The sequence below is a fragment of the Sceloporus occidentalis genome, unplaced genomic scaffold (assembly GCF_023333645.1).
Source record: "Sceloporus occidentalis isolate IW3139 unplaced genomic scaffold, rSceOcc1.0.p SCAF_2, whole genome shotgun sequence".
NCBI classification, from domain to species: Eukaryota; Metazoa; Chordata; class Lepidosauria; order Squamata; family Phrynosomatidae; genus Sceloporus; species Sceloporus occidentalis.
Genome location: NW_028316982.1, coordinates 128,887,353 through 128,902,376, shown reverse-complemented (window position 1 = coordinate 128,902,376; position 15,024 = coordinate 128,887,353). Strand labels below are relative to the sequence as shown.

General features: G+C 42.7%; 2 protein-coding genes across 6 annotated transcripts in view; one reads left to right on the top strand and one right to left on the bottom strand.

Annotated features, from left to right (window-relative positions):
• Positions 1–3,426: 3,426 nt before the first annotated feature.
• TMEM129 (transmembrane protein 129, E3 ubiquitin ligase) lies at positions 3,427–9,889 on the bottom strand. 2 transcript variants are annotated; one of them, XM_089510957.1, is made up of 4 exons: positions 9,594–9,881; positions 7,816–8,290; positions 6,780–6,939; positions 3,427–5,902 (listed from the first exon to the last, which is right to left on the bottom strand). In XM_089510957.1, the coding sequence occupies exons 1-4, from the start codon at positions 9,796–9,798 to the stop codon at positions 5,654–5,656; spliced, it is 1,089 nt and encodes a 362-aa protein (XP_089367083.1). In that variant the 5' UTR covers positions 9,799–9,881; the 3' UTR covers positions 3,427–5,653. The 2 variants fall into 2 exon arrangements, with proteins under 2 accessions (XP_089367083.1, XP_089367084.1); XM_089510958.1 differs by having other exon boundaries at positions 5,780–5,930; positions 9,594–9,889.
• A 1,311-nt stretch (positions 9,890–11,200) lies between these two features.
• The window catches only part of TACC3 (transforming acidic coiled-coil containing protein 3), a 29,109-nt gene continuing 25,285 nt past the window's right edge, over positions 11,201–15,024 (top strand). For 2 of the 4 annotated variants that reach the window (XM_089510955.1, XM_089510953.1), the window contains exon 1: positions 11,201–11,383. The gene's annotated coding sequence lies outside the window, so the exon portion shown is untranslated. Of the gene's footprint in view, positions 11,384–11,434; positions 11,630–15,024 lie in introns of those variants that run through there. The other 2 variants (XM_089510956.1, XM_089510954.1) reach the window with 2 other exon arrangements.

The following is a 15,024-nucleotide window of genomic DNA, read 5'->3' as shown; positions in this document are numbered from 1 at the left end:
GGGATCTTGGGGTACGGACCCCCCCCTTCCATTAGAAAAATGAATGGTTTGTGCTGCTGCACCACTGCACCCAAGCCCCATTATAATGGTGGCACTTAGTCTGGACCCCCCCCCCCTTCCTAAAATCCTGGCTACATCCCTGCTGAAGGGATGCCCCTTCTGATGTGGAAAGTAATAATTCCCCCCCTCAGTCCCCCCCCCCCATAGATAACAACCTTGCATGATTACCTCATGCAGAAATTCATCAAGGCACACATTATCATTATTATCATTATTATCATTATTATTATTATTATATTTGTATCCCACTCTTTTCCCAGAACTGGGACTCAGAGCATCTTCACAATATTAAAAGAACAATACAGTTAAAAGCATAGAAAAGAGGTGCCTTAAAAAGGAATTAATTATTACACTGTTAATATAGATATTAAAAGAATAAAATACATTTATGAAAGATAAAACTGCACAAAACACTTTCTCCTTAAGACAAGCTGTTATTGTTACATTGAAATTTCACTTGCCATGCAGTGGCTTTAGAATACGCTCCCAGAAAACAAAGCAAGGCCTGTGTGAGATCGCTTTGAATGACGATATGGGAAGCAAGGGCTTTATTGTGAATTTTCCAGCTTAGTTCTCGTTTAAAGTTGCACCCCTGGGATATTTTATTTGAGTCATAAGGCATACCTCCAACACCTATGAAAATTGAGAGGCTTCTGGCCAAGTAACATCAGAGTGTGGACAGTTAAGATGGCAAAAGTTATTAATGAGGAATAGAAAAGCTAGGAGAAGCTGCAGCAGTTTTCTTTTGACAGAGCTTATAGCTGCATATGAATATAATCTAATGTTATCAGCAGAAAAATACCATGCATGCAGTTTTTCATTCATTACCTATAGACATTAGTTGTGTAAATGTACTGCAATAGTTTTCTTTGTTTAAAAAAATCTACTTACCATACTTACTGTCTCCACCATATCCTCATCTGTGGTTCCTGGTGTGAGGGGTGGGGAAACATTGTTCCCAATAGATGCTTTCTCATTTATCAGATCCACAGATCAAAGGCCTTACTGAAATCAAGGTATGTTATATCCACAGTGTTCTCTTCATCTACCAAACTGGTAATTTTATCAAAAAAAAGAGATCAGATTAGCCTGGCATGGCATGGCATGTTTCTCTGAAACCCATGAAATTGTCTCCAAGGTAAGTGAGGAATTTGCTAGACCTTAAAGTTTTGTCTGAGTTTGACTTACAGCAAATATCTGGATAGTTGAAGTCACCTATCACTACTACATCCCTCCTTTCCTTTCTGAGTGTGTGGGCATCTGTTCTCGAATGGCATCATCTAATTCCTCAGTCTGACTTTGGGGTCTATAGGAGACTCCCACAATAACATCCCTGTTGTTTCTTTCCTTTTTTTAATATTTATCCAGATGCTTTCCACTTGGCTTCCAGAATTTATACCCTGGATCTTAAGGCATGTTAGCTGAAAAAGAAGAAAAGGACAAGCGCCAGGGATAACCCATTTTATGAATGTTTCCCCATACCAGCTGATTTGGCATTTACTGTAGGAAATGAAATGAGGAAGCATTTGTCAAAAAGCAACAAAAGCCAGAACCTGTCTCACCCTATGAAATTCTCTTCCACTTCCCTCTGATTATCTCCAGATCAAAGAAAGATGTTTCAAATTACATCAGTATATATGACATCTCAGTGTGACAACTCTTTGGAGTTGTATCTGTTACCGGGAAAACATCAAAGATGCTTTTAAACTCTTTGGGAGTCCACAGACACAGTGGTGTCACTAGGGGGGGGGGGGTGCAGCCTACATTGGATGACACCCAGAAAGATGGGTGACACCCAATTGCCCCCTCAACCTTGACACTCTCATTCTCATGAGAACATAGTGGCACTGAGAGAGCCAAGTGTGCCTGCCCCCCACTTTGTTGCCGTTGCCTTGCTCTCAGAATGGTGAGGTGGCACCAAGGGATGCCAGGCATAGTGACTCCACTGCATATTGTTTTGAGCCAAGATTTTTGGGTATAAACGCATCTTCTATCCCAAAATGTTTTTATTCATTTCATTGTGGGGTTATTCCCTCAGTTATGGCTGAGCATCCAGCAACTTTGTGAAACCAGAGGGAGAGGCAAGGCCTAGTAGGCCTCACGGAGCCTTTGCTAGTGATGAGCATTTTAGCTCAGAGTGGGTTGTTACTGGTGTGGATGGTGGATGGTGTCGATGTATATATTGTTGTACACAGTGGAACTTCTAAGAATAAAAGCCTCATCTGAGAACGGTTTACAGTGTCTCTCTGCTTGTTGAGAAAGGGAAAGGTGTTTCTCCAGTTCACAAGCTGCTGACTACAGTCACGAAGGTGGAAAATCTGGTGCCCAATATTGACATGTTGCCTCACGCGCTGCACAACATCAAAAGTGTTTTAACAAACATTACATGTGAAATCAATCTAGGAGTCCAAGTAGACCACAAGTTGAACAGGAGTCAGCAGTGTGATGCGTCAGCTAAAAAGGCCAATTCGAGTTTAGGCTGCATCAATAGAAGTATAGTGTCTAGATCGAAGAAAGTAATAGGTGGTGATATGATATCCCTGTTTAAATATTTGAAAGGAAGTCATACTGAAGTTGGAGCAAGTTTTTCTGCTGCTCCAGAGAATATGGATGGAAGCTACAGGAAAAGAGATCCCACCTAAACGTTAGAGGGAACCTCCTGAGAGTAAGAGCAGTTTGATAGTGAACACTCTCAGAGAGTGGAGTTTCCTTCTTTGGAGGTCTTTAAACAGAGGGTGGATGGCCATCTGTCAAGGATGCTTTGATTAGAGATCCTGTTTGACAAGGAGTTGGACTGGATGGCCATGATTCTAAGAAAATGTAGTGTCTCACATCTGGGGCAGGAAATGCACCATTGGGGATTTCTCACTGAATTGAGAGCTTGAGTCATCAAGAAAAAAGATTTGTGAAAAAACAATGAATATCCATTACATCCCTACTTCCTAGCTAGCCCAGGAACTGCTGAGCAACAGGATGGGCCTAACACCAACAGGATCCCTATTCTTTCCTGGCCAACTGCTCTGAAATACACACACTCAAACCCCAAAGACTGTAAAATAAGGCACTTAGGGGGAAAAGAATCGTGATAGGCCAGTACAATTCTACTTCCCCACATCCCCAGATATTACCAGGTAAGAATTCTGATTCAGATCAGAATCCTGATTAGCTGTTTTCCAATTCAGCAGCTATTCCATATTCAACACTACATTCGGGTAGCTACTTTTTAGACAAGTAAGACCAAATGGAACAGAAACTTAGGAGTAAAGTTTCATAAAGAAATACTCTGATTTTGCTTGAATCAACAAGTAGGGCATTGTGTAATATATGAATATAGCATAATCCCAGGTGTGTAAGAAATTTCTGGACTTATAAATGTGTAATTTTATTCACATTAGTAGAGTGTAGATATACAAGCAATATAGGAAATACCAGCAATAAGATTTTGTATACAGTAACTGGATACAGACAAGAGTGAGCCTAATACACCAATGTTTTAAAAACCCAGTTAAAAAAATTAAGAAAACACCCATATCAAAAAGGATGAAAAGACAAAGCAAAGAAAATGGTGACTATGGTCAAAACACACTGCAGAAATAATATAGTTTGAGACCATTGTAACTGTCTTGGGTCGGTGCTAGCAAATCCTGGGAATTGTAGTTTATTGTGGCACCAGAGGTCTTACCGGGGTGGTTAAATGTCTCACAAAACTACAGTTCCCAGAATTCCTTAGCACTGAGCCAGGGCAGTTAAAGTTATGTCAAACTGGAATATTTCTGGTGTGTTTTGGGCCTACATTAGCTGTGATTATAATCTTTAACTTTAATGCAATAACTTTGCCTGGTTTTAATCCAGAAAAGCTGACACAATGTCTTGTTCAAATCTTTTAAAGCCCCATTCTTCTTGGCACTTGTTTGAGGGCAAGTGCCAAAGAGCCACCCCCACCCCCACCTAGGCATTCAAAAGGCCAGAACTGGCACCACAGAGGAGAAGAGAGGGGGTTGGTGCTTCATTTAGCTACTCCTGGGACAGAGGAAGCTCTTGCCTTTTCACCACTCTACACAAAAAAGGGGATGGTTCCTTTTTTGTTAAGTGTTAGAGTATGGTACTTACACTAGCCTGTGGATATGTCAACCTAGGTTTTTGGGTCCATTTTTTGACTAAAATTTCTAGACTTATACATACAGTAGGTTAGAAGACATGTTTAATGGTGTCTTAGGCTGCATCCACACTGCAGAAATAATCGAATTTGACACTACGGTACTTTGACTGGCAAGGCTCAGTGCTATGGAATCCTGGGAACTGTAGTTTGTCATAGCATCAGAGCTCTCTGATAGAGAAGGTGAAATGTCTCGCAAAACTACAAATCCCAGAATCCCATAGCATTGAGCCTTGGCAGGTAAACTGGTGTCAGACTAGATTATTTCTTCAGTGTAGATACAGCCTTAAATAATGCTGGAAAAATAGTAATGTAACAAAATACTTTGAATGGCTAATTAAAGTTCTGGGACATCATTTGCCTGGAAAAGATAAATGCCAGTGAATAATGTCTTAGAATTATGTCTCAGCTTGAGAGGCATTCAAGGTCAATTTGCACCTTGTATAATGAGCATAAAAACACTACAATGGCTAATAATATTTTCCTCCATTATAATACTATTAAGAATTATGGGTGAATTATAGTACAGACCTTAAGGTTATTGACTTGGAACCAGAATAAGTCTGCAGTCCTATAAACACTTACCTGTAATTTCCACTGCATTCTATGGCACTTATTCTGAGTGGAATAACTTAAATTTGGCCTAGATAATTTGCAAGTCCCAACCAAAGGAGATCCACTGAATCAATGGAATTTAGAGATATGTTGGGTTCAACTGTTCAGCAGTTCAACTGAGTTCAGCTGTTCAGCAGTTGACTTAATGGGTCAACTCTTGCTTGGATAAGCTATTCCAGTTATGTGTTGCCTACTGAAATCAATAGGACAAATTAACCATGATTTATGTCCCACTGATTTCTACTGGAACATGGCTCAACTAAATTAGTCTGGCTACATCCCAGTATGTTTAAAAACATATTTAAGCATAAGAAAACACTGTAAGAAGGCTGAATACAAGAAAACTATGTATAGACATATCAGATAATTGAATTCCCTACATAGTAATGGATCTGAATTGTGATTTTTTTGTTTGTTTAATACAGGGAGATTTCTCAGTTAAGACCAAGAAGGGCAGAAATCCCACAATGATTGATTTACCAAATAACAGAGAATTCGTTTTAGGACATTAACATTTAAAAACCTGTATGTATCATTCACCACTAACATATTTCTCTAGTAGAGGACTAATATGATTTCACTATTTCCTGTAATACCCAAGAACTGAAGAAGTACAAATGTTTCAAGGCTGGTGGAACCAACTCTCCTACTACCATACTTAGAAGTGAGTTTAAACACAACAAAAAGAAACAGAAAGGGGGAAAAAAGACACATATGAAGAAAAAATAAAAAGTAATAAATAGGTAGGTACGTACTTCCACCTTTGAGGTGCATTCAGATTTAAAATTTAGAATACAGATTTAAGAATGCCTCAAAATTCATTTATCGTATGACACAGACATCTAAAATGCAGAATTTGGCTCGGCAGGTTGGACAAGGCACATGGCTTGAAAGCCACGTCTCTGGGTGCTGCTGGTCCTGCCGACTGGCAAACCATTTACCCATGCAAGTAAGGCACCACATAGGACGACAGTAGCACTGTTGGCACTCTCCTTCATTAGGTTCTTGACAATTTTTCAAAATCTTGACATTTGCGTTAGTCTGCATACATCCAATGCATGGGTCTAGCTCCTAGAGTCATCCAGGAAGAAATACACAACTAGATAACTATTAGTATTATTTATACGATGTCATCAGTGCATATTACACTTTATAGAATACCACAAACAACACATGCATACTGCCTACTACATACAGGTAAGAAGCAGACTGCCACCCACAGATTAAAAAGAGTTAACTATCATTTTTTTCTGACTGCTTTCAGCATAAACAATTATCACAATATCATCTATTCTACCTACAATGACCCGCATAGTACAAATAATACAGTTCATGTCTTCTACATACATACACACATGCACGCAGACACATACACAAACAAAACTGTAGATCCCAAGAGAAATCAGGCTGCATATTGCTAGCAAGAAACAGCCCTTAATTTTGTCACAGAAATTCTCTTGAAATCAATAGGACTTTAGTGACAAATAAAGTGTCCCATTGACGTCAGTGTGGTTTATGTACTCCATACTTTCTTTGGATTATGGTATCTAAACTGGCAGTAACTGAGCAAATAAGAGATCTTTGGGCTGCAATGAATGGCTTAATAAAAATAACCCATTCTATAACTACTATGAAAAAGGCAAATTCTCAGTTTGGAATAATAAAAAAAGGAATTGAAAATAGTGCCACCAATAATATACTGCCCTTAAACAAATCTTTGATATAACCACAATTCAAGTACTTCATATACATTTCTTCACTATGCCTAAAAAAGGATATTGTAGAGCATGAAACTGGAAAGCAAAATTATTAAGGCGCTACAACAACTTATTAAGAGGAAATTTTTAGTTTAGAAAAAAGGTAGGAAAAAAATGCCAGACATGTAAAAAAATATGCATGGTGTGAATAAAGTGGAGAGGTTCACCCTCTAATCTTGAATAAGACCTACCTGATTGCTTGGAACAGAGTATGTTTGGTTCATCTCTACCAGAGATGTAAAGGTTTCCAGAAACAAGTCACTGAGGCTCTGACGAATTACTACATTAGCAGCATTACGAATGGGAGCATGAAGCTTCTCTCGCAGCTCCCCATATTCTGCTGAATTCAGCCTAAAGAAGACAATGTCAGATGAACCATTTGTGAAGATTAAAAGGGTTTTCTAATGAATTGTGAGGTCTAAGTTAAAGATAACATGGTCTGGTATACTATTTGATATGCAAAGAAAGAAAAACAGTAACATGATAGGCTTTAAAGTATCGAAATATACTGAGCACTGGAATTGGATTCAAATGAAATTGTGTATGACTAACAAACTTTTACCTACAGCACTTTCATTTGTGTATCCACAAACCTGAATATATTGTTTTATTTTCTTAAATAAAACTGAAGGAAAAGAAAGACTGAATTCACTCGATGCATTTGAGGAAGTAAGCCAAGGCTACAAAACCTTATGCTACAAATTTTTTCACACAGTTAGTATCAAAGGTGCTACAAGCTCCCTTTGCATACTGATATTCCAGACTAACATGGCTATGTCTCTGAATTCTACTATCCTCTTTGTTATTCTTGCATTTGACCTTATTCACCAGTATGAAAAACATATTTGCATCAACCAGGTTATATCAGTTTCAGGTGATTTGCTATTAAATACAGAACTAACAATGGCCTGTTACAGACTGCCAAAATAAAGCTGCTTCGGGTCTCTTTGGAGGTATGCTGTTTAAATGATGCATGCATCAGAAGAATCCGGAAGCTGAACCAAAGCTGTTCTCCAGTGCTTAGGAATGTAGTGTGGCTTTGGCGCGACTTCCGGACTCTTAGGACCCATGCATCATTTAAAATAGCATACCTCCAACAAGGCCCAAAGCAGCTTTATTTTGGCAGTCTGTAACAGGCCAATGAGATTCATCATGCAATATAGTAATGAATCCTAACATTATGCACACTATAAATAATCAATAAACAGGAAAGTTGATCTATTTTACCGGATATCAAAAGTTTTCACATTAGGATTAACATTGGCAACACGGATCGTGAGGAACTGTGCAGGCATATTTGAATCTGGCAAGAGATCATGCTGTCTGGAGTCCACCACTGTTAGATAGATGTCCCGCTGTTGGGCAATGTGTAAACAATATGTAGTCACTTTCAAGATCCAAGTGTCTGTTACAATTACTCTTGCTCCTGGGGCTCCGGTAGCAAACTTGTCAATCCTCCTGAATTCTGTGTTGATAGAAGAAGCCACTGCCCTCCAATCTGACTGTGGGAGGGCATAAAGGGAAATAGTCTTGACTAGGGGATGGTTACTCCAACCATTTTGTGACCAGTAATATGCTAAAACACCAGCAACTGTTGGGGCAAGAACAGCTAAGAGGAAGAAAACTTTCCAACCTTCAGGAATCTGGTAAAAACTGCACAGTTGTTTCTCAGGTGCTGCAAAACACATGCCAATATAATAGCCTGCAAGGGGCAGGAAAATGGTTTTAGAAGACAAAACATAACTCACAAATAAATAAACATACATATATGTTTATCTGATAAATTACTATACAGTGGTACCCCGGGTTACGAAATTAATTCGTTCCGCCGCCGCTTTCGTAACCCGGAAACTTTCGCTAGCCGAAAAGCCCATAGGCTTTAATAGCGAAAGCCGCGATTTCGTGTGAAATCGCGCCGAAAAGCACCAAAAATTTTCTTCGTAACCCGGAATAACCTTCGTAACCCGGAAACATTTAATTACATGGATTTTTTTCGTAACCCGGAAATTTCGTAAGGCGGCGCATTCGTATCCCGGGGTACCACTGTAATTTAAAGACTTGCATAGATTACATTACATATTGTAAAAATATATCAATGAATGGTAGCTCTGGTCCCTCTCCTACTGCATGCAATGCAATGGTGTCATTACAGAGGTGGCAAAGTGAGGTCACTGTCCTCCCAAATTGAAGTTTTGAATTTTAAAGAAATAATGATATTTTCAAGGATCTATATCCCGCCTTTCTCCCACAATGGTGGTTTACATCCATTATAAAAAGACATAATAATTTAAATTACATTGAACGTTTTTAAAAGACTTAGGCCCCATACAGACAAGCCAAAATAAAGCTGCTTCGTGTCACTTTAGAGGTATGCTGTTTAAATGATGCATGCGTCCTAAGAGTCCGGAAGCCGTGCCAAAGCCATGCTCCAGTTCTAAGGACTCTTAGGACGCATGCATCATTTAAACAGCATCCCTCCAAAGTGACACGAAGCAGCTTTATTTTGGCCTGTCTGTATAGGGCCTAAAGGTCCAAAATACACTGGAGAAACGATCCCAATTGAGACCGCTTTAACTGCCTTGGCTGAATGCTAGAGAATCCTGGGAAGTGTAGTTTTGTGTGTGACGTTGAGCCTTCTCTGGTCAGGGAGCTCTAATACACTCCAATTCCCAGGGTTCCCTAGCCCTGAGACAGGGCAGTTAAAGCGGTCTGAAACTGGATTATTCCTGCGGTGTGTTTTGAACTTTTTAGGCTGCATCCAGACTGGAGAAATAACCCGTTTTGGCAGCGCTTTGACTCTTTGTCTGGCTCAAGGCTATGGAATTCTGGGAGATGGAACTTGCTGTGGGCCCAGAGCGGAGCACAAACTCCAACTCCCAGAATCCCATAGCCTTGAGCCAGATAGAGTTAAAGCGGTGCCAGACCGGGTTATTTCTCCAGTCTGGATGCAGCCTAAGCTCTTTCTCCTCCTGAGAGGAGCTGCGGAGGCAGGGCCGGGGTCTCACCGAGGGGGAGGAGGGCGTGGGCCAGGAGGGTGCCTGTTCCCCGGCGGAGGTGGTACTGGACGAAGGCGGCGTCCTCGCTGCCCAGCCAGCCGCCCAGCAGGTTCTGCACCGTCAGCCCGGCCGAGTGGAACTCGTTCGGGGGGAAGACGAAGCACACCGCCAGCACCACGTAGGCCAAAGTGAAGGTGGCCGCGGGGCTCTCCATTAGCTTCCCCTCCGCCCGCCCGCCACGCAACAGACCCAGGAAGGAAGGAAGGACGGGGACAACTAGGCCTCGCCCGACCCAAGGCCCCAACGCCCCGCCCTGCATCCTGGGAAAGGCAGCCCCACTCAGAGCCACCCTGCCTGCCTCGGCCCTCAGTGGCCCCCAAACTGGGCCCTTGGAGAGGGTTTGGACTTCAACTCCCAGAAGCCTCAGCCATGTTGGCCAATAGTCTGGGATTCTGGGACCTGAAGTCCAAAACCCCTTAATAACATAATAATGATAATATTCATTTACGTATACCTCACTCTTCAGCCAAAAGGCTATCAGAGCGGCTTACCAATTGTTAATTGGACATTTCCCTGCCCTCAAGGCACAGTTTGGGGGCCACTGCTCCCAAAAGCAAGGCCCAGCGCTCTCCCTCCCTCACACCCCCTCAGCAGCGGCCTCAGGGGAAGGCAAGCCCCTCTGCACACAGCCTCCCCTCAGGAAACAGTATTATTATTATTATTATCATCTCCAACTGCATCTGAGGGAGCAGACTGAAGTCTACGAAAGCTCCTGCTGCCAACTTCTTTCAGTCAGCGTCAAAGGGGCTACAAGATCTCTTTACATTATTATTATTATTATCATAATCATCATAACGTGATCATAACTTTATTATTATTATTATTATTATTATTATCATAAATTGATCATGGACATTTCCTCCATTTTTCTTGAAGGTCCTCCATTGTGCAGCGCCTTGTCCTCCAGGGGTTAGGAGGACATCTGGTCGCCTTGTTTGCCTACAGAGTACGGTCCAAGAGACACTGCAGAAATAGTCTAGTTTGAGACCACTTTTATTGTTTGAGACCAGTTTATTGCTGCACCAGAGCTCTCTCTGACAGAGAAGGCTAAGTGTCTCACAAAGCTACATTTCCCAGAGTTCCCTACCGCTGACTCAGGGCAGTTAAAATCAAACTGGATTATTCCTGGAGTGTGTTTTGGACCAAATAGAGTCTCCTTCCTTGGAGGTCTTTAAACAGAGGCTGGATGGCCATCTGTCAGGGATGCTTTGATTTGGATTTCCTGCATGGCAGGGGGTTGGACTGGATGGCCCTAGTGGTCTCTTCCAACTCTATGATTCTATGATTCAAATATGTCTTACTGCTTTACACTCTAAAAACGGGGCTAGGTCGCTTTAAATGTTGTGCCTGCCTCCTGTTGCATTCTGAGACTTGTAGTTTAGGAAGGGGTAGTTAGACTATTGAGCCAGAAAGCGCTTAAGCCTCACTGAACTACAAGCCCCAAAATGCAACAGGAGGCCGACGAAAGGGCGGGTCAGCGCTACTTCCAAGGCAGTCCAAGGACGCGCATGCGCCCTGATTTTTGAGGGGGTGTGTGTGTGCGCATGCGCGCTCTTTCCGCTCAGTTGGAGCCCATCTCGCTGAGTCATGTGATCTCTGAGGTAACTCACTATTCGGCTTCCTATTGGTCGAGACGGCTTACGGTTAGAATTTGAAACGGGGGAGACGTTGAAGCCAAGGCGAGCTTGTGGCAGTAGTAACAGAACGGGCGCCGGCGAAGCTTCACCGTCGCGAAGCAGGTAAGCGACCGACTGAGGGAAGGCGTCGCTGCCTGCCACCCTTCGGGCTCCCAGAGGGCCCTGAGGCTGAGGAAAAGAACCGTGGGAAGAACCTCTCCCTCAACCGCCCTCGGGGAGCCTTGGGGCAGGCTCTGAGGGGCTGTTTCTAGGAAGGGGAAGGCTGCCCCGAGAAGCCCCGTTGTCTGTGGCCTCAGCGGGGATATGAAAAACCACCCTCTGAGGCGGATGGAGTGTGACTCGCCCAAGGTCAGGGTTCCATGGTCCAGACAGGATTCGAACCCTGCTCAGAATTCAACAGGACCTGAATAAACTAGAAAGCTGGGCCAAAGCTAACAAAATGAAGTTCAACAGAGAGAAGTGTAATGTACTGCACTTAGGGCAGAAAAATGAAATGCACAGATATAGGATAGGGGACACTTAGCTGAAAGCGACTACATGCGCAAGGGATCTAGGAGCCCTGGGAGACCACAAGTTGAACATGAGTCAACAGTGCGTTGCGGCAGCTAACAAGGCCAATGCTATTTTAGGCTGCATCAATAGAAGTATAGTGTCTAGATCAAGAGAAGTAATAGTGCCACTGTATTCTGCTCTGGTCAGGCCCCACCTGGAATATTGTCTCCAGTTCTGGGCACCACAATTCAAAAAGGACATTGAGAAACTGGAGCGTGTCCAAAAGAGGGTGATGGTGAAGGGTCTGGAAACCATGCCCTATGAGGAAGGACTTAGGGAGCTGGGGATGTTTAGCCTGAAGAAGAGAAGGTCAAGAGAAAATAATCCAGTTTGAGATCGCTTTAACTGCCCCGACTTAGTGCTAAGTGATCCTGGGAACTGTAGTTTATTATGGCACCAGAGCTCTCTGACAGAAGGCTAAATGTATCACAGAGCTACAATTCTCAGAGTTTCCTAGCATTGCACCAGGGCAGTTAAAGCGGTCTCAAGCTGGATTATTTGTGCAGTGTGTTTTGTGGTCTCAGCCTCTGGGCTGTATACCTTGATAGTATGTAATGCCTTCTTGATAGAAGCTTGTCACAAGTGTGTATGAGTATTCTTCTAGAACATGGCCACATAGCCCACAAAACCCACAAAAAACTATAGTAGTGATAAAAGTTCACTCTTCATTGGCTGGATGGACAAGCCCACTCTCCCATGTCATTCTGGACGCCTGGATAAAGCTTGACAGGGCATATCCCATTATTCCTGCTCTTTACTGTGCACCCCACCCACCCTCATTAAGAATCCTAGAGGGACACCAAATTCTTCCTTCTTGGTTGGTACAACTCTTTGATGGAGGGGCATGAGTAAAAGCTCTTAGCAGATGATATACACCGATTTATAGTGCCTATCTGGCTCACTCATAGATTCCCATGTGTATATACTTCAGAATCTTCAGGCCAACATTTCCCCTTTTGTTCGTGTTGGAAGGTGGGTAAGATACTGATTTGTTAGGGCTGTCTAATGTGTCTTCAAGTCAGCTTGGGTTTGGAGAAATCCAGACATACGATTTTGGGTCCAAAACACACTTCAGAAATAATCCAGTTTGTAGTCACTTTAACTGTCCTGGCTCAGTGCTAGGGAATTCTGGGAGCTGTAGTTTTATGAGACGTTTAGCCTTCTCTGTCAGAGTTCTGGTGCCTCAGTAAACTACAGTTCCCAGGATTCCCTAGCACTGAGCCAGGGCAGTGAAGGTACTTTCAAACTGGATTATTTCTGCAGTGTGTTTTGGATCTTGGTCTTTAAATCAGATGCCAGACTCAACTGGTTTGTAGGAGGCCTGACTCTCAGACCAAGCCATCAGGCCAGATGATGTTCTAGGGACAGGATCTTGCCCAGGCCTGGCGTTCCCTTGATGTCATGTAGTCATTCTTACTCAGGGACACCAATTGCCTCCCCACACTTTTCTCTGCATGGAGAATGTCCTTGTTATTTAAGACTGGACAGAATCACAGAGTGGAAGGTACCATAAAGGCCATCTGTTCCAAGCCCTTGACATGAAGGAATGCACAAGTGCTGTTGTTGTTGAATTTATAGCCTGCTTTTCTCAAATCTGCTCCATCTTCTACATCACATCCTGACAAATATTTAAGCATGACTATCTTATCACCTCTTTTCTCCAAGCTAAACATACCTAGCTCACTAAGCTGTTACTTATAAGACTTGATTTCCAGAGCTTGTACCATCTTGACTTGAGTGACCTCTTCTGAACATATTGCTGCTTGTCAATATCCTGTGGTGCTCAAAACTGTACATAGCATTACAGGTGAGGTCTGTTCAAACAGGAGTACAAACATACTTCAGCTAACAAAGCTTCTGACAAAGAAACTCCCTTTTACTTTGGCCTGGTCCAGATGGGTCCTTTAGCTCATCCTGGCGATGTGCTAGGGTTGCCTCGGGGCGCAATTTCAAACGCTCCGCAACCCTAGCGTGTCAGCAGGACATCATCACTGTGTGGCGCAATATACACATCGCTCACAGCTGTGACGTCACTGTTGCATGCTGTCCAGATGGATCTGCACAGCAGCAACATGCTCACTCAGCCACCAGCAGTTTGCGGTGGTGCTAAAAAGAGCCACTTTTCAGCACTCCTTTGTTTTCCACGTAGCCCCGCCTCACAATTTGGTTGCTGCGGCGCAGCTACGTGGAAAAGAGAGGTGACTCTTGGCCGCCTCTTTCTGGCGGTCTGTGCCCTGCCATAGTCTTTTTTAAATACCCACCCAGCCCCTATTTGCTCTTTGTCCTCTGTTTAGTTGCAAGTTCTTTAGCATCAGGAGGATGCAATGGAGAAGCAGATTTTAGTACTGGGTTGCAGCAATGTGTCTGCAGTAAACAATAGTTTGAGTTGGAAAAGGGATTTGTTTTACTGTGGCTGAATGCCTTATTGAGAATGCATGAACAGCAAAACAGAAAAAGGGAAAGGGGATAAACCTGCTTCACCATCTCCCCCACACTATGTTAAAAAGCATAGGTCTATATTGGTCACAAAAGAGAAAATGATAAGAAAAGTGGGAGCTGGTATTATAATCTCTGGACACATTTTGGAAGCAGCTTTCAATTAGTCTTTAGAAGGTTCAGCCTTTTTTGTTTGTTTAATTATGCAATGGTTGCCTGAATTGGGGGTGAAAAAGACCATCCCAAAGGTAGATTGGGGATGCGGCAACTGCATGCCAGGCCCCAATCTGCCTTGAAGCCACCTAAGAAAGAAGCGGCAAAAAGCTAGATTTTCCCAGCCACAGCAGTCAAAAGCCAGATTTTTGGCGTTCTGGTGGCATGTAAATGTCATGTTATCAGAGCACACAGAAGCCGTCTCAGGCAATGGGAAGTCAGTCCGAATGCAATCATGTGGTTTCACGTTATTGCGTGATAGACTGCCACCTGCAAATTCAGGCAATGGCATGCTATTTTCAGGCAATGGGGAGCCAGTTCGAATGCAATGCGTATTCGTGTAATTGCGTGAAACTAGCGACTTTAAGTGAATGTGTTCTGGCCCCACTTTATTTTCATTCGAATTTAAGAGAAATTCCTCCTGTTGGATAAACTCCACTGTCATTTGATGTTGGGGTTGAATCCCATTGTAGGAGAAAGGTAGGATGTAAATTCTTTAAATAAATAGATAAAGGAAAACTGAGTAAAAAACAAATGTGATG

Excerpts from the sequence above, each read along its gene's own strand:
- TMEM129 (XM_089510957.1), bottom strand. The coding sequence starts at position 9,798 with ATGGAGAGCCCCGCGGCCACCTTCACTTTGGCCTACGTGGTGCTGGCG. Across the intron at positions 8,291-9,593 it reads CCACGCCCTCCTCCCCCTCG|GCTATTATATTGGCATGTGT; the intron begins GTGAGACCCCGG and ends TGCCCCTTGCAG. Across the intron at positions 5,903-6,779 it reads ACTCTGTTCCAAGCAATCAG|GAGCTAGACCCATGCATTGG; the intron begins GTAGGTCTTATT and ends GGATGACTCTAG.